Genomic DNA, 23,790 nt, shown 5'->3' with positions numbered 1-23,790 from the left:
GAGAGGCTGCTGCCTTATGTACATAGACATGGAACACTGGTCACTTTAATAAAGTTTACATACTGTTTTACACATATAAATATACTGTATTCTACTCAAGGCCATCCTATTCAACTGTGTGTGTGTGTGTGTACTATCCTACATATTCAACAGATATACTACATATTCTATCCACATACTGTCCATAATGTCTATACATCCAATGATGTATTTATTTATATACACTACGTTACCAAAATTGTATTTATTTTAATTTATTTGATTTCACCTTTATTTAACCAGGTAGGCCAGTTGAGAACAAGTTCTCATTTACAATTGGGACCTGGCCAAGATAAAGCAAAGCAGTTTGACAGGTACAACAACACAGTTACACATGGAGTAAAACAAACATACAGTCAATAATACAGTAGAAAAATGAGTCTATATACATTGTGAGCAAATGAGGTGAGATAAGGGAGGTAAAGGCAAAAAAGGCCATGGTGGCGAAGTAAATACAATATAGCAAGTAAAATACTGGAATAGACTTGCAGTGGAAGAATGTGCAAAGTAGAGATAGAAATAATGGGGGTGCAAAGGAGCAAAATAAATACAGTAGGGGAAGAGGTAGTTGTTTGGGCTAAATTATAGATGGGCTATGCACAGGTGCAGTAATCTGTGAGCTGCTCTGACAGCTGGTGCTTAAAGCTAGTGAGGGGGATAAGTATTTCCAGTTTCAGAGATTTTTGTAGTTTGTTCCAGTCATTGGCAGCAGAGAACTGGTGACGAGGTGGCCAAAGTAAGAATTGGTTTTGGGGGTGACCAGAGAGATATACCTGCTGGAGCGTGTGCTACAGGTGGGTGCTACTATGGTGACCAGCGAGGTGAGATAAGGGGGGACTTTATCTAGCAGGGTCTTGTAGATGACCTGGAGCCAGTGGGTTTGGCGACGAGTATGAAGCGAGGGCCAGCCAACGAGAGCGTACAGGTCGCAATGGTGGGTAGTATATGGGGCTTTGGTGACAAAACGGATGGCACTGTGATAGACTGCATCCAATTTATTGAGTAGGGTATTGGAGGCTATTTTGTAAATGACATCGCCGAAGTCGAGGATCGGTAGGATAGTCAGTTTTACTAGGGTAAGTTTTGCGGCGTGAGTGAAGGAGGCTTTGTTTTGCGAAATAGGAAGCCAATTCTAGATTTAACTTTGGATTGGAGATGTTTGATGTGAGTCTGGAAGGAGAGTTTACAGTCTAACCAGACACCTAGGTATTTGTAGTTGTCTACATATTCTAGGACAGAACCGTCCAGAGTAGTGATGTTGGACGGGCGGGCAGGTGCAGGCAGCGATCGGTTGAAGAGCATGCATTTAGTTTTACTTGTATTTAAGAGCAGTTGGAGGCCATGGAAGGAGAGTTATATGGCATTGAAGCTCGTCTGGAGGTTTGTTTACACAGTGTCCAAAGAAGGGCCAGAAGTATACAGAATGGTGTCATCTGCGTAGAGGTGGATCAGAGACTCACCAGCAGCAAGAGCGACATCATTGATGTATACAGAGAAGAGAGTCGGTCCAAGAATTGAACCCTGTGGCACCCCCATAGAGACTGCCAGAGGCCCAGACAACAGGCCCTCCGATTTGACACACTGAACTCTATCAGAGAAATAGTTGGTGAACCAGGCGAGGCAATCATTTGAGAAACCAAGGCTATCGAGTCTGCCGATGAGGATGTGGTGATTGACAGAGTCGAAAGCCTTGGCCAGGTCAATGAATACGGCTGCACAGTATTGTTTCTTATCGATGGTGGTTAAGATATCGTTTAGGACCTTGAGCGTGGCTGAGGTGCACCCATGCTCTGAAACCAGATTACATAGCGGAGAAGGTATGGTGACATTCGAAATGGGCGGTAATCTGTTAGTTGACTTGTCTTTCGAAGACCTTAGAAAGGCAGGGTAGGATGGATAGAGGTCTGTAGCAGTTTGGGTCAAGAGTGTCCCCCCCTTTGAAGAGGGGGATGACTGCAGCTGCTTTCCAATCTTTGGGAATCTCAGACGGCACGAAAGAGGTTGAACAGGCTAGTAATAGTGGTTGCAACAATTTCGGCAGAAAGAAAGGGTCCAGATTATCTAGCCCGCCTAGCAGCACGAGCTCTGAAGATAGATGGGAGGCAATCAGTTCACATATGGTGTCCAGAGCACAGCTGGGGGCAAAGGGTGGTCTATAGCAGATGGCAACAGTGAGAGACTTGTTTTTAGAGAGGTGGATTTTTAAAAGTAGAAGTTCCAATTGTTTGGGTACAGACCTGGATAGTAGGTCAGAACTCTGCAGGCTCTCTCTGCAGTAGATTGCAACACCTCCCCCTTTGGCTGTTCTATCTTGTCTGAAAATGTTGTAGTTCGGAATGGAGATTTCAGAATTTTTGGTGGTCTTCCTAAGCCAGGATTCAGACACTGCTAGAACATCCGGGTTGGCAGAGTGTGCTAAAGCAGTGAATAAAACAAACTGAGGGAGGAGGCTTCTAATGTTAACATGCATGAAACCAAGGCTATTACGTTTACAGAAGTCATCAAAAGAGAGCGCCTCGGGAATAGGATTGGAGCTAGGCACTGCAGGGCCTGGATTCACCTCTATATCACCATAGGAACAGAGTAGGACAAGGGTACGGCTAAAAGCTATTTTTTATTTTTTATTTAACCAGGTATGCTAGTTGAGAACAAGTTCTCATTTGCAACTGCGACCTGGCCAAGATAAAGCATAGCAGTGTGAGCAGACAACAAAGAGTTACACATGGAGTAAACAATTAATAAGTCAATAACACAGTAGAAACCAAAGGGGGAGTCTATATACAATGTGTGCAAAAGGCATGAGGAGGTAGGCAAATAATTACAATTTTGCAGATTAACACTGGAGTGATGAATGATCAGATGGTCATGTACAGGTAGAGATATTGGTGTGCAAAAGAGCAGAAAAGTAAATAAATAAAAACAGTATGGGGATGAGGTAGGTGAAAAAGGGTGGGCTATTTACCAATAGACTATGTACAGCTGCAGCGATCGGTTAGCTGCTCAGATAGCTGATGTTTGAAGTTGGTGAGGGAGATGAAAGTCTCCAACTTCAGCGATTTTTGCAATTCGTTCCAGTCACAGGCAGCAGAGTACTGGAACGAAAGGCGGCCAAATGAGGTGTTGGCTTTAGGGATGATCAGTGAGATACACCTGCTGGAGCGCGTGCTACGGATGGGTGTTGCCATCGTGACCAGTGAGCTGAGATAAGGCGGAGCTTTACCTAGCATGGACTTGTAGATGACCTGGAGCCAGTGGGTCTGGCAGACGAATATGTAGCGAGGGCCAGCCGACTAGAGCATACAAGTCGCAGTGGTGGGTGGTATAAGGTGCTTTAGTGACGAAACGGATGGCACTGTGATAGACTGCATCCAGTTTGCTGAGTAGAGTGTTGGAAGCCATTTTGTAGATGACATCGCCGAAGTCGAGGATCGGTAGGATAGTCAGTTTTACTAGGGTAAGCTTGGCGGCGTGAGTGAAGGAGGCTTTGTTGCGGAATAGAAAGCCGACTCTTGATTTGATTTTCGATTGGAGATGTTTGATATGAGTCTGGAAGGAGAGTTTGCAGTCTAGCCAGACACCTAGGTACTTATAGACGTCCACATATTCTAGGTCGGAACCATCCAGGGTGGTGATGCTAGTCGGGCATGCGGGTGCAGGCAGCGACCGGTTGAAAAGCATGCATTTGGTTTTACTAGCGTTTAAGAGCAGTTGGAGGCCACGGAAGGAGTGTTGTATGGCATTGAAGCTTGTTTGGAGGTTAGATAGCACAGTGTCCAAAGACGGGCCGAAGGTATATAGAATGGTGTCGTCTGCGTAGAGGTGGATCAGGGAATCGCCCGCAGCAAGAGCAACATCATTGATATACACAGAGAAAAGAGTCGGCCCGAGAGTCGGCCCGAGAATTGAACCCTGTGGCACCCCCATAGAGACTGCCAGAGGACCAGACAGCATGCCCTCCGATTTGACGCACTGAACTCTGGTAGTTTAGAACGTCCGGAACAGAGAGTAAAAGGAGGTTTCTGGGGGCGATAAAATAGCTTCAAGGTATAATGTACAGACAAAGGTATGGTAGGATGTGAATACAGTGGAGGTAAACCTAGGTATTGAGTGATGATGAGAGAGATATTGTCTCTAGAAACATCATTGAAACCTGGTGATGTCATTGCATGTGTGGGTGGTGGAACTGAAAGTTTGGTTAAGGTATAATGAGCAGGGCTAGAGGCTCTACAGTGAAATAAGCCAATAAACACTAACCCGAACAGCAATGGACAAGGCATATTGCCATTAAGGAGAAGCATGCTTAGTCGAGTGATCATAAGGGTCCAGTGAATAGTGGGGTTGGTTGGGGTCACGGCGATTCAGACAGCTAGTCGGGCCATCGGTAGCAAGCTAGCATAGGATGGAGGTCTGTTTTTAGTCACCTTGTACATTTCCGTCGGTAGATTAGTGAGTGGCCCAGCCAGAGCCTGGACTTGAAGCTCTGGAGAGACCTGAAAATAGCTTTGCAGAGAGTCCCCATCCAACCTGACAGAGCTTGATGGAATCTGCAGAGAAGAATGGGAGAAATACAGGTGTGCCAAGCTTGTTGCGTCGTACTCAAATATACTGTTGTATATATAAGGCTGTAATCGCTGCCAAAGGTGCTTCAACAAAGTACTGCGTAAAGAGTCTGAATACTTTTTTAATTTAAACAAAAACACTTTTTTTTTTGCTAGCATTTCTTAAAAACCTCTTTTTTTTCTTTGTCATGATTGGGTATTGTGTGTAGATTGATAAGGAGAACAAATCATTTAATCCATTGTAGAAGGCTGTAACATAACAAAATGTGGAAAAAGTCAAGGTGCTTTCCGAATGCCCTGTATGCTCCAGACGCAACATTTTTCTTCCTAATATTTCTATATTTCTTAATTGCAAAGTTTTACTTTTTGGGGGGGATTCGTATGTATTGTTGTTTTTAGTACTGCACTGTTGGAGCTAGGAACACAAGCATTTAGCTACACCCGCAATAACATCTGCTAAATATGTGTATGCTACCAATAACATTTGATTGAACTTGTTTTTGCTCATTGTTCTTTGAGAGCCAATCAGATTGGTTTATTCTTTACATCTGTTTTTTTTCAAACTTGTTTTTTTGTGTGTTTTTTGTTGTTGTTCCAATTTTCCCAGAAGTGGTTTGATTTTATGGATTCTTCAATTACATTGAGCTGATTTCTGTGGTGTATTTCTGTATTGTTTTAGTTAGGCAGTGTTCCCATTTTGAACCATTTAATGTGTCTGAAGGTAGATCTCCCACCTACCCAGCAGGCCCAAAGAGCAAATCAAGTGCACTTATTGTTCTACCCCTGGCCAATCAGATCGCTCAGATCGTTGTGTCTAACCATAGCCTAAAAATACATCTTGAATGCACAGCAAAGTTGATACTGTGAGAATTAAAAAAAAAATCAAACAAGGACTAGAGAGGCTCAGTGAATACATAAGAGCCTGCTGTATTTATAAGTAAGTTCATGTTTGTTGTTATTCAGCACTGTCAACACTTTCATAAGCCATAAAATGCACGTTCTCCCTACTTTCACTAACGCTACAGCCAACACTGCAGCTGCAATAATACATAAGTATAGCAAATTGATTCCGATAAGCTTGTTATGTTATGTTTATTTTTTCGCCTTGTTTATTTTGTTCATAAAGTTTTTGCCACCATCTCTTAAGACCGAAAAGAGCTTCTGGATATCAGAACAGCGATTACTCACCTCGAAATGGACAAATAATTTTTTTCTGTAATGAGTCGGGCGCAAAGGATTTACTGCTGATACTGGACCAGGCCCAAATCCACATAATTCGCATGAAGAAAAGACCCCGATACAGGGGATGCAGGTCCGGGTGCCTTGTAAGAATTCGTAGGCAGGTGGGTCTCTACCCTCCGTCCTATTGGCCAACGTGCAATCATTGGATAATAAACTGGATATCTTATGTTTCACAGAGTTGTGGCTGAACATGTATAATATACAGTTGGCTGGGTTTTTCATGCATCCGCAAGATAGAACAGCTGCCTCCGATAAGACAAGGAGTCTGTGTCTATTTGTCAATAACAGCTGGTGCACAAAATCTAATATTTAAGGAAGCTTCAAGGTTTTGCTTGCCTGAGGTCGAGTATCTCATGATAATCTGTAGACCACACTATTTACTTTTCATCACTGTCTATTTACCACCACAAATAACTACTGCCACCAAGACCACACTCAACCAGCTGTATAAAGCCATAAGCAAACAAGAAAATGCTCATCCAGAAGTGGTGCTCCTAGTGGCCGGGGACTTTAATACAGGCAAACTTAAATCAGTTTTACCTTCTACCAGCATGTCACATGAGGGAAAAAAATTCTAGACCGCCTTTACTCCACACACAGAAATGCATACAAAGCTCACCCTCCATTTGGCAAATCTGACCATTAATTCTATTCTCCTGATTCCTGCTAACAAGCAAAAACTAAGCTGGAAGTACCAGTGACTGGAATATTTTTTGGGATTCATCTGATGACATTGAGGAGTATACCACATCAGTCGCCTGTTTCATCAATTAGTGCGTTGATGACGTCATCCCCACAGTGACCATGCATACCCCAACCAGAAGCCATGGATTACAGGCAACGTCTGCACTGAGCTAAAGGCTATAGTTGACACTTTCAACAAGCAGGATTCTAACCCTGACGCTTATAAGAAATCCCGACGAACCATCAAACAGGCAAAGCATCAATACAGGACTAAGATTGACTCCTACTACACCGGCTCCGACGCTCGTCGGATGTGGCAAGGCTTGCAAACTATTACGGACTACGAAGGGAAACCCAGGCACAAGGTTCCCAGTGACCCAAGCCTACCAGATGAGCAAAATGACTTATTTCTCACCCCCCTTTTTCTCCCCAATTTCGTGGTATCCAATTGGTAGTAGTTAGTCTTGTCTCATCGCTGCAACTCCCGTACGGACTTGGGAGATGCGAAGGTCGAGAGCCAATGCGTCCTCTGAAAAACAACCCAACCAAGCCCCACTGCTTCTTGACACGATGCACATCCAACCCGGAAGCCAGCCGCACCAATGTGTCAGAGGAAACACCGTACACCTGGCGACCTGGTCAGCGTGCACTACACCCGGCCCGCCACAGGAGTCGCTAGTACGCAATGAGACAAGGATATTAGAGAACGCACACTTAGATTCACACAGGACACCGAATAGGACAGGAGAAGTACTCCAGATATAACAAACTGACCCTAGCCCCCCGACACAAACTACTGCAGCATAAATACTGGAGGCTGAGACAGGAGGGGTCAGGAGACACTGTGGACCCATCCGAGGCCCCCCCGGACAGGGCCAAACAGGAAGGATATAACCCCACCCACTTTGCCAAAGCACAGCCCCCACACCACTAGAGGGATATCTTCAACCACCAACTTACCATCCTGAGACAGGGCCGAGTATAGCCCACAAAGATCTCCGCCATGGCACAACCCAAGGGGGGGGCGCCAACCCAGACAGGATGACCACATCAGGGACATCCAGGGACGGCATGAGAGAGCCCCAGTAAGCCAGTAACTCAGCCCCTGTAATAGGGTTAGAGGCAGCGAATCCCAGTGGAAAGAGGGGAACCGGCCAGGCAGAGACAGCAAGGGCGGTTCGTTGCTCCAGTGCCTTTCCGTTCACCTTCACATTCCTGGGCCAGACTACACTCAATCATAGGACCTACTGAAGAGATGAGGCTTCAATAAAGACTTAGAGGTCGAGACCGAGTCTGCGTCTCTCACATGAATAGGCAGACCATTCCATTAAAATCGAGCTCTATAGGAGAAAGCCCTGCCTCCAGCTGTTTGATTAGAAATTAGCAGTAAAACCTTGACATCAGCCCTAGCCTTAACCTCTGTGGGATTTGTGGGACGGTAGCGTCCCACAAAAATCACACATGTAAGATACTAAATTACAGCTACACGTGTTGTGAATCCAGCCAACATGTCAGATTTCAAAAAGGCTTTTCAGCGAAAGCAAACGATGCTATTATCTGAGGATAGCACCTCCGTAAACAAAAGGTGCGACACAAACGCAGAAATAAAAATATAAATCATGCCTGACCTTTGAGCTTCTTCTGTTGGCACTCCAATATGTCCCATAAACATCACAAATGGTCCTTTTGTTCGATTTAATTCCGTCGATTTATATCCAAAATGTCCATTTATTTGGCGCATTTGATCCAGAAAAACACCGGTTCCAACTTGTTCAACGTGACTACAAAATATCTCAAAAGTTACCTGTAAACTTTGCCAAAACATTTCAAACGACTTTTGTAATACAACTTTAGGTATTTTTTAAAGTAAATAATCGATAAAATTGAAGACGGGATGATCTGTGTTCAATACAGGAAGAAAACAAACTGACGCTACCTTTCTGGTCACACGCCTCTAACAAACAGTACACTTGAAGTGACCCTCGTTTTGAACAGGTCTACTTCTTCATTACACAAAGGAAAAACCTCAACCAATTTCTAAAGACTGGTGACATCCAGTGGAAGCAGTAGGAACTGCAAGAAGGTCCCTGGATTCCCAATGAGTGCATTTCATCCGGACGTGACATCCGGACGTGAAAATACTGCCCCCTGTCACCAAGAAGTTAACAGGAAGCCATTATAGAGAGGCTAGCACTAGAGTAATATGATCAAATTGTGGGGTTCTAGTCAAGATTATAGCCGCCGTGAAGTGTATTTAGTGCTTTATTCAGGTTTTTTTGCATTTTTTCAATGTTACTTAGATGGAAAAAAGCTGTCCTTGAAACAGTCTTGTTATGTTTGTCAAAAGAGAGTTCAGGGTCCAGAGTAACACCGAAGTCCTTCACAGTTTTATTTGAGATGACTGTTCAACCATCAAGATTAATTGTCAGATTCAACAGAATATCTATTTGTTTCTTGGGACCTAGAACTAGCATGTCTGAGTTTAAAAGTAGAAAATTCACCGCCATCCACTTCCTCATGTCTGAAACACAAGCTTCCAGGGAGGGAAATTTTGGGGCTTCACCATATTTCATCAAAATGTACAGCTGTGTGTCGTGTGAAAGCTAATATTATGTTTCCGAATGACATCACCAAGAGGTAAAATATATAGTGAAAATAACAGTGGTCCTAAAATGGAGCCTTGAGGAACACCGAAATGTACTGTTGATTTGTCAGAGGAAAAACCATCCACAGAGACAAACTGATATTTTTCGGACAGATAAGATCTAACCCAGGCCAGAACCTGTCCGTGTAGACCAATTTGAGTTTCCAATCTCTCCAAAAGAATGTGGGGATCAATGGTATCAAAAGCATCACTAAGGTCTAGGAGCACGAGGACAGATGCAGAGCCTCGGTCTGACACCATTAAAAGGTAATTTACCACCTTCATAAGTGCAGTCTCAGTGCACAGGAAGCAGCTCTTTCAGTAGTTTAGTTGGAATAGGGGCCAGTATGCAGCTTGACGGTTTAGAGGCCATGATTATTTTCATCAAGGTGTCAAGAGATATAGTATTAACTTGAGTGTCTCCCTTGATCCTAGGTCCTGGCAGTGTTGTGCAGACTCAGGACAACTGAGCCTTGGAGAAATAGGCAGATTTAAAGAGGAGTCTGTAATTTGCTTTCTAATAATCATGATCTTTTCGTCAAAGAAGTTCATGAATTTATCACTGCTGAAATGAAAGCCATCCTCTCTTGGGGAATGCTGCTTTTTAGTTAGCTTTGTGACAGTATCAAAACTACATTTTGGATTGTTCTTACTTTCCTCAAGTATTTTGGAAAAATAGGATGATCGAGCAGCAGTAAGGGCTCTTCGATACTGCACGGTCTTTCCAAGCTAGTCAGAAGACTTCCAGTTTGGTGTGGCGCCATTTCCGTTCAAATTTTCTGGAAGCTTGCTTCAGGGCTCGGGCATTTTCTCTATACCAGGGAGCTAGTTTCTTATGACAAATGTTTTTAGGGGTGTGACTGCATCTAGGGTATTATGCAAGGTTAAATTGAGTTCCTCAGTCAGGTGGTTAACTGATGGAGAGAGTCTGGAAGGGCATCTAGGAATCTTTGGGTTGTCCGAGAATTTATAGCATGGCGTTTGATGATCCTTGGTTGGGGGTCTGAGCAGAATATTTGTTACGAACTTAATTGACTCAAACTTAATAAAATGGTGGTCCTATTATTCCAGGATTATGAGGAAAAACATTAAGATCCACAACATTTATTCAAAGGGACAAAACTAGGTCCAGAGTATGCCTGTGGCAGTGAGTATGTCCGGAGACATGTTGGACAAAACCCACTGAGTTGAGGATGGCTCCGAAATCCTTTTGGAGTGGGTCTGTGGGCTTTTCCATGTGAATATTAAAGTCACCAAAGATTATATTATCTGCCATCTTTTCACGATCCAATAGGATTTCAGGGAACTCGGTGAGGAGCGCTGTATACGGCCCAGGAGTAGGCTGCATAAATTTCATGACTAGAAGCTCAATTTTTTTTATTTTGCTATCGTAAATGCTAGGAACACCTCTGCCTTTGCGGGATGCACGGGGGATATGGTCACTAGTGTAACCAGGAGGGGCCTCATTTAACACAGTAAATTCATCAGGCTTAAGCCTTGTTTCAGTCAGGCCAATCACATCAAGATTATGATCAGTGATTAGTTAATTAACTGTAACTGCCTTGGACGTGAGGGAACTAACATTAAGTAGCCCTATTTTGAGATGTGAGATATCACAATCTCTTTCAATAATGACACAAATGGTGGAGGTCTTTGAGATTGCTCAGGCGAACACCGCCATGTTTAGTTTTGCCCAACCTAGATCGAGGCACAGACACGGTCTCAATGGGGATAGCTGAGCTGACTACACTGACTGTGCTAGTGGCAGACTCCACTAAGCTGGCAGGCTGGCTATCTCATTGTGGAGCTAGGGGAGTTAGAGCCCTGTCTATGTTGGTAGATAAGATGAGGGCACCCCTCCAGCTAGGATGGAGTCCGTCACTCATCAGCAGGCCAGGCTTGGTCCTTTTTTGTGGGTGAGTCCCAGAAAGAAGGCCAATTATCTACAAATTCTATCTTTTGGGATGGGCAGAAAATAGTTTCAACCAGCGATTGAGTTGTGAGACTCTGCTGTAGATCTCATCACTCCCCTAACTGGGAGGGGGCCAGAGACAATTACTCGATGCCGACACATCTTTCTAGCTGATTTACACGCTGAAGCTGTGTTGCGCTTGGTGACCTCTGACTGTTTCATCCTAACATCGTTGGTGTCGACGAGGATAACAATATCTCTATACTCTCTACACTCGCCAGTTTTAGCCTTAACCAGCACCATCTTCAGATTAGCCTTAACGTCGGTAGCCCTGCCCCCTGGTAAACAGTGTATGATCGCTGGATGATTAGTTTTAAGTCTAATACTGTGGGTAATGGAGTCACCAATGACTAGGGTTTTCAGTTTGTCAGAGCTAATGGTGGGAGGCTTCGGAGTCTCAGACCCTGTAACGGGAGGAGTAGAGACCAGAGAAGGCTTGGCCTCTGACTCCGACCTGTTGCTTAATGGGGAGAACCGGTTGAAAGTTTCTGTCGGCTGAATCACCATAAGGCGATCGTTCTCTTATGTATTATGAGTGGCATCATGTTAATGTTACTACTTAGCTTCGGCTGGTGGAGGTCCTGTAGAACCATGTCCAGATATAGCATCTGGGGTGAAAAAGTTCAATGGAAAAATGTTTAGCAAGGGGGAAAGAATGTAAATATAAAACGGTAATTAAAATGTAAAAAACATAAAGTTGGCAGGTAGAGTAAGGTAAAGTAAGGTTAGCAACAAACCGCACAGCAGCACGGAAACATGTCTACAAGTTGTGACAGGAAATGACGGGGAAAAGTGTTCTTAGTGTAGTTTGTCTTGGTGTCGGTTCCCCAGGTGCAGGTCCTCCGGAGTGGGTCTCACTGGTTTTGGCGGGGTGTCCGTTGCTTTTGTGTGAGGTGCTGGGGGTGCGGTTGAGGGTGATGTCCTTCAGTCCTGGCAAAAATTTGAACTGCTATCTTGAAGAGGTGCACCTGAGTGTAAAGGCTGTTCAAGTCCATGGTGGAGTGTCGGGCCAGGTAGACGTTTGGTTTTGAGGCACAGTCCCGAGTGGGGGTGGCTGGCTATCGTCTTTTGGCTGCTCGTCTGCAGGGCAGTTTGAAGACTCACTCAAGATGGGGGAGTCCGTCACCAAGCTAGAGCTTTTCATGCTGTGCTCTCGCTTTGATGCCGTAAAAGTTGAAACTGTGTGAGGATTCCCAGCACCACCACTGTTCCAGCCATGTACACATTGACAGTGGTTGTTTCAGTTTCATGGTCCTCAATGTCTAGTCTTCTGAGTTTCCACTATGGGTCATACCCTCTTTCTTGGCAGAGGGGTAGTGTGCTCCTTTATAGCACTGTGCCATGCCAGGGGATGGTCTGGTTAATATAGCACTGTGCCAGGGGATGGTCTGGTTAATATAACACTGTACCAGGGGATGCTCTGGTTAATATAACACTGTACCAGGGGATGGTCTGGTTAATATAGCACTGTACCAGGGGATGGTCTAGTTAATATAACACTGTACCAGGGGATGGTCTGGTTAATATAGCACTGTACCAGGGGATGGTCTGGTTAATATAGCACTGTACCAGGGGATGGTCTAGTTAATATAACACTGTACCAGGGGATGGTCTGGTTAATATAGCACTGTACCAGGGGATGGTCTGGTTAATATAGCACTGTACCAGGGGATGGTCTGGTTAATATAGCACTGTACCAGGGGATGGTCTGGTTAATATAGCACTGTACCAGGGGATGGTCTGGTTAATATAGCACTGTGCCAGGGGATGGTCTGGTTAATATAACACTGTACCAGGGGATGGTCTGGTTAATATAGCACTGTACCAGGGGATGGTCTGGTTAATATAGCACTGTGTCAGGGGATGGTCTGGTTAATATAGCACTGTACCAGGGGATGGTCTGGTTAATATAGCACTGTGCCAGGGGATGGTCTGGTTAATATAGCACTGTGTCATGCCAGGGGATGGTCTGGTTAATATAGCACTGTACCAGGGGATGGTCTGGTTAATATAACACTGTACCAGAGGATGGTCTGGTTAATATAACACTGTACCAGAGGATGGTCTGGTTAATATAACACTGTACCAGAGGATGGGCTGGTTAATATAACACTGTACCAGAGGATGGTCTGGTTAATATAACACTGTACCAGTGGATGGTCTGGTTAATATAGCACTGTACCAGGGGATGGTCTGTGTTAATATAACACTGTACAAGGGGATGGTCTGGTTAATATTGCACTGTACCAGGGGATGGTCTGGTTAATATAACACTGTACAAGGGGATGGTCTGGTTAATATAACACTGTACCAGGGGATGGTCTGTGTTAATATAACACTGTACCAGGGGATGGTCTGGTTAATATAGCACTGTACCAGGGGATGGTCTGGTTAATATAACACTGTGCCATGCCAGAGGATGGTCTGGTTAATATAGCACTGTACCAGGGGATGGTCTGGTTAATATAGCACTGTACCAGGGGATGGTCTGGTTAATATAACACTGTACCAGGGGATGGTCTGGTTAATATAACACTGTACCAGGGGATGGTCTGGTTAATATAGCACTGTACCAGGGGATGGTCTGGTTAATATAGCACTGTACCAGGGGATGGGCTGGTTAATATAGCACTGTGTCAGGGGATGGTCTGGTTAATATAGCACTGTACCAGGGGATGGTCTGGTTAATATAACACTGTGCCATGCCAGAGGATGGTCTGGTTAATATAGCACTGTACCAGGGGATGGTCTGGTTAATATAGCACTGTGCCAGGGGATGGTCTGGTTAATATAACACTGTACCAGGGGATGGTCTGGTTAATATAACACTGTACCAGGGGATGGTCTGGTTAATATAGCACTGTACCAGGGGATGGTCTGGTTAATATAGCACTGTACCAGGGGATGGGCTGGTTAATATAGCACTGTGTCAGGGGATGGTCTGGTTAATATAGCACTGTACCAGGGGATGGTCTGGTTAATATAGCACTGTGCCAGGGGATGGTCTGGTTAATATAGCACTGTACCAGGGGATGGTCTGGTTAATATAACACTGTACCAGGGGATGGTCTGGTTAATATAGCACTGTACCAGGGGATGGTCTGGTTAATATAACACTAACAGAGGATGGTCTGTGTTAATATAGCACTGTGCAAGGGGATGTTTGTGGAAAATGAAGTTGCTTACATTCCCCTCTTTGTAGCAGTCAGCAAATAGTGTTTCTGGATTGTCCTCAAGGAGCTTCTTCTTCTTAAAAAAAAAAAACATATTCCGTGCAGTGATGACCTCTGCACAGGGGGGAGCCATGGAGCAGGGAGCATCAGAGGCCTCTGCATTTGGGTGGGGGAGACAGTGGAACTCTGCTGCCATTGTTGGGCTCAAGGGCTTTCACACGTCTCACTTCACACTTCAGTGTTAATTGAAGTTTGGTCCTGATCTGTTCTGACCTGGTAACTTAGTAGCCTTAATAACTTAGCTTTATATAACAACATAACCTAGAGATTGTCTTTTTACGTTTTGGGTTCAGAAGTAGCTTCAGACTGAACAGTTTTGGTTTGGATGGTATTTCCAGGTTTCTTTGGTTTGCTAGATGTTTTTTCTTGATCGTCCTTGTTAGTAAGAATCCTTCCAGGTCATTTTGTCCAAAATCAAAGTTTCAGGTTTGAAACTTTGATTTGGAGTTTAGGTTTGGATGTAGAGGTTAGTATCCTGTATAAGTAGAACTTAATCTACGTTTATTCAACTCTAATTCATTTTTTTTTTATTCAGGATCCCACGAGATCATAACCTGTCTCTCTCTCTGTCTCTCTCTCTGTCTCTCTCTGTCTCTCTCTGTCTCTCTCTCTGTCTCTCTCTCTGTCTCTCTCTCTGTCTCTCTCTCTGTCTCTCTCTCTGTCTCTCTCTGTCTCTCTCTCCCTTTCTCTCTCTCTCTCTCTCCCTTTCTCTCTCCGTCTCTCCCTTTCTCTCTCTGTCTCTCTCTCCCTCTCTCTGTCTCTCTCTCCCTCTCCACCCTGTTGCTGATATTTCCATTTATTTATTTTTTTACAAGAGGCCCAATCATTATAACCTCTTCAGACAGAGGGGTCCTGAGCCCAGGTTGTTAGTGTACAAACAAACACACACACACACGCTGTTCTATTCCCTCCCCCCACTGGGTCGTTTGTCTCTGTAAACACAACACTGTTATCATTTCATCTCTCTCATCATGGCTAGACTCCAGACAGACATATTGTCACACTGATGGAGAGTTCAATAAGTTCAGATCCTCAGGTTGTTTGTTAGTCACCGCTCTATAGTTTCATGTCTTTAATCATGGCCAGACAGAAAGTGGGATGCGGACATGTAGTGTCATCAGCGTTCAATATCTTCTTCAGATCAGATATTGTTCCTGGCCTGGTCAAGATGGCGTCGATAGAGATGGCAGCTATACCTCAAGTCCTTAGGAAACTGGGCAGTATTTTGTTTTATTATTATTCTTTTTTCTTACCGCCCAGAAAACCTTAAGTGTTATTACATACAGCCGGGAAGAACTATTGGATATCAGAGAGATGTAAACTTACCAGCACAACCAGCACTATGACCAGGAATACCACTTTCCCAAAGCGGATCCTTTGTCTGCACCTCCCAGGGCATTTGAACTGATTCCAGAGGCCGACCCAAAACAACGCCGTCGGAGGGGAGGGTGCCGGAGGGGAGGGTGCCGGAGGGGAGGGTGCCGGAGGGGAGGGTGCCGGAGGGGAGGGTGCCGGAGGGGAGGGTGCCGGAGGGGAGGGTGCCGGAGGGGAGGGTGCCGGAGGAGAGGGTGCCGGAGGAGAGGGTGCCGGAGGAGAGGGTGCCGGAGGAGAGGGTGCCGGAGGAGAGGGTGCCGGGAGGCGAGGAGAGGGTGCCGGAGGAGAGGGTGCCGGATGGCAGCATTCGCGCAAAACTGAAAGCATGTACCACCGCATTTAATCATGGCAAGGTGACTGGAAACATGACCGAATACAAATAGTGTAGTTATTCCCTCCGTAAGGCAATAAAACAAGCAAAGCGATAGTATAGAGACAAAGTGGAGTAGCAATTCAATGGCTCAAACGCGAGACGTATGTGGCAGGGTCTACAGACAATCACGGATTACAAAAAGAAAACCAGCCCCGTCGCGGGCACCGAAGTCTTGCTCCCAGACAAATTAAACAACCTCTTTGCTCGCTTTGAGGACAAAACAGTGCCACCGACACGGCCCGCTATCAAAGACTGTGGGCTCTCCTTCTCCGTGGGCAACGTAAGTAAAACATTTAAACATGTTAACCCTCGCAAGGCTGCCAGCCCAGATACCATCCTAGCCGCGTCCTCAGAGCATGCGCAGACCAGTTGGCTGGTGTGTTTACAGACATATTCAATCAAACCCTATCCCAGTCTGCTGTCCCCACATGCTTCAAGATGGCCACCATTGTTCCTGTTCCCAAGAAAGCTAATGTAACTGAACTAAATGACTATCGCCCCGTTGCGCTCACTTCTGTCATCATGAGGTGCTTTGAGAGACTAGTGAAGGATCATATCACCTCCACCCTACCCTAGACCCACTTCAATTTGCTTACCACACCAACAGGTCCACAGATGATGCAATCGACATCATACTGCACACTGCCCTAACCCATCTGGACAAGAGGAATACCTATGTAAGAATATTGTTCATTGACTACAGCTCAGCATTCAGCAACAACAGTACCCTCCAAACTCCTCATTAAGCTTGACCCTTAATGACCCTGCCCCGGTGCAACTGGGTCCTGGACTTCCTGACGGGCCACCCCCAGGTGGTGAAGGTAGGAAACATCTCCACTCCGCTGATCCTCAACACTGTAGCCCCACATTGGTGCGTTCTCAGCCCTCTTCCTGTGCCATGCACGCCTCCAACTCAATCATCACCTCCAGGAGAGTGAAGAAATGTGGCTTGTCACCGAAAACCCCGCCTGGTACGGCAACTGCACCGCCCTCAACCGCAAAGCTCTCCAGAGGGTGGTGCGGTCTGCACAACGTATCACCGAGGGGCAAACTACCTGCCCTCCAGGACACCTACAACACCCAATGTCACAGGAAGGACAAAAAAGATCATCAAGGACAACAACCACCCGAGCCACTGCCTGTTCACCCCGCTATTATCCAGAAGGCGAGGTCAGTACAGGTGCATCAAAGCTGGGACAGAGAGATTGAAAAGCAGCTTTTAAGGCCATCAGACTGTTAAACAGCCACCACTAACACAGAGAGACGGCTGCCAACCTACAGACTTGATATCATTGGCCACTTTAATAAATGGAACACTAGTCACTTTAATAATGCCACTTTAAGTGTGTTTTTACATATCTCACATTACTCATCTCATATGTATATACTGTATACTGTATCCTTCACTATCTATTATTTACTATCTAGTGCATCTTAACCGCTCTGTCACTGCTCATCCATATATTTTATACTTATATATTCTCATCCCGTTCCTTTACTAGATTGTGTGTATAAGGTGTTATTGTGGAATTTGTTAGATATTACCTGTTAGATACTGTTGGATCTAGAAGCATAAGCATTTCACTACACTCACAATAACATCTGCTAACCATGTGTATGTGACCAATAACATCTGCTAACCATGTGACCAATAACATCTGCTAACATGTGTATGTTGACCAATAACATCTGCTAACCATGTGTATGTGACCAATAACATCTACTAACCATGTGTATGTGACCAATAACATCTGCTAACCATGTGTATGTGACCAATAACATCTGCATGTGCCCAATAACATCTGCTAACCATGTGTATGTGACCAATAACATCTGCTAACCATGTGTATGTGACCAATAAATTGTCCTTGCATCCATTAGCTCTATGAATTTTAATGGTCATATTTCTCTAGCCCCCTCCCTCAGCTTCTTTCTCCAGCCCCCTCCCTCAGCTTCTTTCTCCAGCCCCCTCCCTCAGCTTCTTTCTCCAGCCCCCTCCCTCAGCTTCTTTCTCCAGCCCCCTCCCTCAGCTTCTTTCTCCAGCCCCCTCCCTCAGCTTCTTTCTCCAGCCCCCTCCCTCAGCTTCTTTCTCCAGCCCCCTCCCTCAGCTTCTTTCTCCAGCCCCCTCCCTCAGCTTCTTTCTCCAGCCCCCTCCCTCAGCTTCTTTCTCCAGCCCCCTCCCTCAGCTTCTTTCTCTAGCCCCCTCCCTCAGCTTCTTTCTCCAGCCCCCTCCCTCAGCTTCTTTCTCTAGCCCCCTCCCTCAGCTTCTTTCTCCAGCCCCCTCCCTCAGCTTCTTCCCAAAACAGTTGCGGGGTAGTAACTTTGTTATTGTTTAGAAATGCAGATTGCCCCTTTTTAACTGAACACCTCCATACGTTGTTGTTTGCTTGTCTGGTTGGAAAACCAGACTGATCGAAGCATGTTAACAAATCTAGTTTCCTCTGTTTATTTCAGTTTTTCACGTTTCAGCTGTTCCTCATCGCGTTTCTTCTCCTCCCCTCCAGCACATCCACCCTCGCCCCAAGAAGCCCCAGAGTTTACGGATCTACGAGTCCCACGTGGGCATCGCCTCACCTGACCCTAAAGTCGCCTCCTACACCAACTTCACAACCAATGTCCTGCCTCGAATAAAAGACTTGGGTAAGAGATTACATATCTGGGCAACAGATCACAGAGCTATCTAGACCTGGGCAACAGATCACAGAGCTATCTAGACCTGGGCAACAGATCACAGAGCTATCTAGACCTGGGCAACAGATCACAGAGCTATCTAGACCTGGGCAACAGATCACAGAGCTATCTAGACCTGGGCAACAGATCACAGAGCTATCTAGACCTGGGCAACAGATCACAGAGCTATCTAGACCTGGGCAACAGATCACAGAGCTATCTAGACCTGGGCAACAGATCACAGAGCTATCTAGACCTGGGCAACAGATCACAGAGCTATCTAGACCTGGGCCACAGATCAGAGCTATCTAGACCTGAGCAACATATTTTAGCGCTATCTTAGTTTACTACAGGCTATAACCAAATAAGTAGAATAACTATTCCCTATAGCTACCCATCATCACAGAACCGTTGACTTCAATGGGAAACCCGTTCTAGCAATTATATTTCTATGGCTATAATACATGTTGTCTGTGTCCCAAATAGCAGACCATCCCATATATAGTGCACTAGACTCTATCCCTATGGGCCCTGTTCAAAAAGAAGTACACTATATAGGGAATAGCATGTCATTTGGGATGCACACGTCCTGTCCGAACACATGCATTTCCTTCCCCTGCTTCCAGCCTTTAGCTACAGCAAATCGTTGAGCTGGTGTTTTGCTGTCTGCTACAGGTCTGATAAACACGAAAGTGCTAAAACATGGTTTCTCTTTCATCTAGTAGTGTGTAGGGCTGTACAGGGGATGGTCAGTCCTGAACATGGCAACATCTCCTCATTTGTCTTTCTACCATCCAAGAGACTGTTATAAAGTACACAGATGTAAGCTTTGAAAGACTTGTGTGTACACTCCTAACAAGACTAGACTTTGTTTAAAGTTTAGAAACTCATGAGGAAAGGGGAGTAGAGAAAGGAGAGTGGGTGGATGACGAGGGAGAGCAGCGAGGGTCGTAGAGCAGAGGGGGAGTGGAGAGGGGAAAGGGGAGTCGAGAAAGGAGAGTGGAGAGGGGAAAGGGGAGTAGGGAAAGGAGAGTGGAAAGGGGAGTAGGGAAAGGAGAGTGGAGAAGGGACAGGGGAGAAGAGAGGGGACAGGGGAGAAGAGAAAGGAGAGGGGACAGGGGAGAAGAGAAAGGAGAGGGGACAGGGGAGAAGAGAAAGGAGAGGGGACAGGGGAGTAGAGAAAGGAAAGTGGAGAGGGGACAGGGGAGTAGAGAAAGGAGAGTGGAGAGGGAACAGGGGAGTAGAGAAAGGAGAGTGGACAGGGGAGTAGAGAAAGGAGAGTGGACAGGGGAGTAGAGAAAGGAGAGTGGACAGGGGAGTAGAGAAAGGAGAGTGGACAGGGGAGTAGAGAAAGGAGAGTGGAGAGGGGACAGGGGTGTAGGGAAAGGAGAGTGGAGAGGGGACAGGAGAGTAGAGAAAGGAGAGTGGAGAGGGGACAGGGGAGTAGGGAAAGGGTATATGACGAGGGAGAGAAGTGAGGGTCGTAGAGCAGAGGGGGAGTGGAGAGGGGAAAGGGGAGTCGAGAAAGGAGAGTGGAGAGGGGAAAGGGGAGTAGGGAAAGGAGAGTGGAAAGGGGAGTAGGGAAAGGAGAGTGGAGAGGGGACAGGGGAGAAGAGAAAGGAGAGGGGACAGGGGAGAAGAGAAAGGAGAGGGGACAGGGGAGAAGAGAAAGGAGAGGGGACAGGGGGAGTAGAGAAAGGAAAGTGGAGAGGGGACAGGGGAGTAGAGAAAGGAGAGTGGAGAGGGGACAGGGGAGTAGAGAAAGGAGAGTGGAGAGTGGACAGGGGAGTAGAGAAAGGAGAGTGGACAGGGGAGTAGAGAAAGGAGAGTGGACAGGGGAGTAGAGAAAGGAGAGTGGACAGGGGAGTAGAGAAAGGAGAGTGGACAGGGGAGTAGAGAAAGGAGAGTGGACAGGGGAGTAGAGAAAGGAGAGTGGACAGGGGAGTAGAGAAAGGAGAGTGGACAGGGGAGTAGAGAAAGGAGAGTGGAGAGGGGACAGGGGTGTAGGGAAAGGAGAGTGGAGAGGGGACAGGAGAGTAGAGAAAGGAGAGTGGAGAGGGGACAGGGGAGTAGGGAAAGGGTATATGACGAGGGAGAGAAGTGAGGGTCGTAGAGCAGAGGGAGAGTGGAGAGGAGAGGGGAAAGGGGAGAGAAGCGAGGGTCGTAGAGCAGAGGGGGAGTGGAGAGTAGAGGGGAAAGGGGAGGAGGGGGAAAGGGGAGAGGAGAGGAGAGGAGAGGGGAAAGGGGAGGGAAGGAGAGGAGAGGTCATTCTCTGTCATTATGCTCCTCCATCAGAGCAGCAGTGGTCCTTGACCCTGCCTGGTGACCTGCTGTGCTACTGTCTGTCTGTCCCAAACACGAGCCAGCGCTGTTCAAGGGCCTCTTCAGACCCAGCCGTGTGTGTGTGTGTGTGTGTGTGTGTGTGTGTGTGTGTGTGTGTGTGTGTGTGTGTGTGTGTGTGTGTGTGTGTGTGGCAAGATGGCGCCGACAGACACGGTTTCCCTGCTCCTAGACAACTTTGCAGAATTATTTTTTAAATTTTTAAATACGTTATTTGCTGAGAACATTTCTTGTATTATTACCTACAACCAGAAATAACTTCTGGATATTAGATCGAAATTCGACCTGGATCCTTTTGTTTGATCTTCCTGCTCTCTTTATCCCTGGGCTGCACCAAAATACTGGAGAAGCGGTAGAAGGAGTAGGGCCCTAGTCAATGTCAGGAGGCGTGCATACCATCCACCGCTTCAGAGTATATTACTCACTAACGTTCAGTCCCTGGACTAATAAGTAGACGAGCTTAGGGCGAGGATCTCCTTCCAGAGAGATCAGGATCTGTAACATATACTGTTTTGTGGCTCTCTCTGGATATACACTGCTCCAAAAAATAAAGGGAACACTAAAATAACACATCCTAGATCTGAATGAATGAAATATTCTTCTGAAATAATTTTTTCTTTACATAGTTGAATGTGCTGACAACAAAATCACACAAAAATTATCAATGGAAATCAAATTTATCAACCCATGGAGGTCTGGATTTGGAGTCACACAAAATTAAAGTGGAAAACCACACTACAGGCTGATCCAACTTTGATGTAATGTCCTTAAAACAAGTCAAAATGAGGCTCAGTATTGTGTGTGGCCTCCACGTGCCTGTATGACCTCCCTACAACGCCTGGGCATGCTCCTGATGAGGTGGCGGATGGTCTCCTGAGGGATCTCCTCGCAGACCTGGACCAAAGCATCCGCAAACTCCTGGACAGTATGTGGTGCATCGTGGCATTGATGGATGGAGCGAGACATGATGTCCCAGATGTGCTCAATTGGATTCAGGTCTGGGGATCGGGCGGGCCAGTCCATAGCATCAATGCCTTCCTCTTGCAGGAACTGCTGACACACTCCAGCCACATGAGGTCTTGCATTAGGAGGAACCCAGGGCCAACCGCACCAGCATATGGTCTCACAAGGGGTCTGAGGATCTCATCTCGGTACCTAATGGCAGTCAGGCTACCTCTGGCGAGCACATGGAGGGCTGTGCGGCCCTCCAAAGAAATGCCACCCCACACCATGACTGACCCACCGCCAAACCAGTCATGCTGGAGGATGTTGCAGGCAGCAGAACGTTCTCCACGGCCTCTCCAGACTCTGTCACATCTGTCACGTGCTCAGTGTGAACCTGCATTCATCTGTGAAGAGCACAGGGCACCAGTGGCGAATTTGCCAATCTTGGTGTTCTCTGGCAAATGCCAAACATCCTGCACGGTGTTGGGCTGTAAGCACAACCCCCACCTGTGGACGTCGGGCCCTCATACCAACCGCATGGAGTCTGTTTCTGACCGTTTGAGCAGACACGTGCACATTTGTGGCCTGCTGGAGGTCATTTTGCAGGGCTCTGGCAGTGCTCCTCCTGCTCCTCCTTGCACAAAGGCGGAGGTAGCAGTCCTGCTGCTGGGTTGTTGCCCTCCTACGGCCTCCTCCACGTCTCCTGATGTACTGGCCTTTCTCCTGGTAGCGCCTCCATGCTCTGGACACTACGCTGACAGACACAGCAAACCTTCTTGCCACAGCTCGCATTGATGTTCCATCCTGGATGAGCTGCACTACCTGAGCCACTTGTGTGGGTTGTAGACTCCGTCTCATGCTACCACTAGAGTGAAAGCACCGCCAGCATTCAAAAGTGACCAATACATCAGCCAGGAAGCATAGGAACTGAGAAGTGGTCTGTGGTCCCCACCTGCAGAACCACTCCTTTATTGGGGGTGTCTTGCTAATTGCCTATAATTTACACCTGTTGTCTATTCCATTTCCACAACAGCATGTGAAATGTATTGTGTTGCTTAGGAAGCAACCCAGTGTTGCTTCCTAAGTGGACAGTTTGATTTCATTGAAGTGTGATTGACTTGGAGTTACATTGTGTTGTTTAAGTGTTCCCTTTATTTTTTTGAGCAGTGTATATTCTCCCAATCCATTGGACAGGAAGAACGAGCATTGTGATTAACAACTCATGGTGTGATTCGCGTCAAAATGAAGCACATTGAAACGTATTTTGCATTGGCAAGGTGACTGGGAACATGAAAATGTACAATCAGACCAGCTACGACCTCCATAAGGCAATCAAAGAGGCAAAACAACAGTTCAACAGCTCATAAACATATGTGGCAGAAACTCCAGACAATCACTGATTTATAAAGGAAAAGACAGCCATGTCACGGACAGCGATGCCTCGCTCCGGGATGAGCTAAGCACCTTTGCATGCTTTGAGGAAAACAACATTGAGCCGCCGACGTGGGCCCCTGCTGTTCATGAGGACTGTGTGCTCTCGTTCTGTGGCCGACGTGAGTACGTCATTTTAAGTCTGCCGGCCCAGACGTCATCCCAAGCCGCGTCCCCAGAGCATGTGCAGACCAGCTGGCTGGAGTGTTTACGGACATATTCAAACTCTCCATATCCCAGTCTGTTGTCCACACTTGCTTCAAGATGTCCACCATTGTTCCTGT

The 23,790-nt window shown here is 46.3% G+C and overlaps 1 protein-coding gene across 1 annotated transcript in view; it reads left to right on the top strand.

The window, feature by feature from the left end:
• Nucleotides 1–23,790, top strand: part of gbe1b (glucan (1,4-alpha-), branching enzyme 1b) — a 275,869-nt gene that overhangs the window by 65,646 nt on the left and 186,433 nt on the right. Inside the window, exon 5 of the mRNA XM_031791268.1 lies at nt 18,625–18,760. Coding sequence (XP_031647128.1) covers nt 18,625–18,760 — 136 coding nt within the window. The remainder of the gene's footprint in view (nt 1–18,624; nt 18,761–23,790) is intronic.

Source organism: Oncorhynchus kisutch, linkage group LG15 (assembly GCF_002021735.2).
Source record: "Oncorhynchus kisutch isolate 150728-3 linkage group LG15, Okis_V2, whole genome shotgun sequence".
NCBI lineage: Eukaryota > Metazoa > Chordata > Actinopteri > Salmoniformes > Salmonidae > Oncorhynchus > Oncorhynchus kisutch.
The sequence above is the reverse complement of the archived record's forward strand: the minus strand, read 5'-3'. Positions and strand labels throughout refer to the sequence as shown.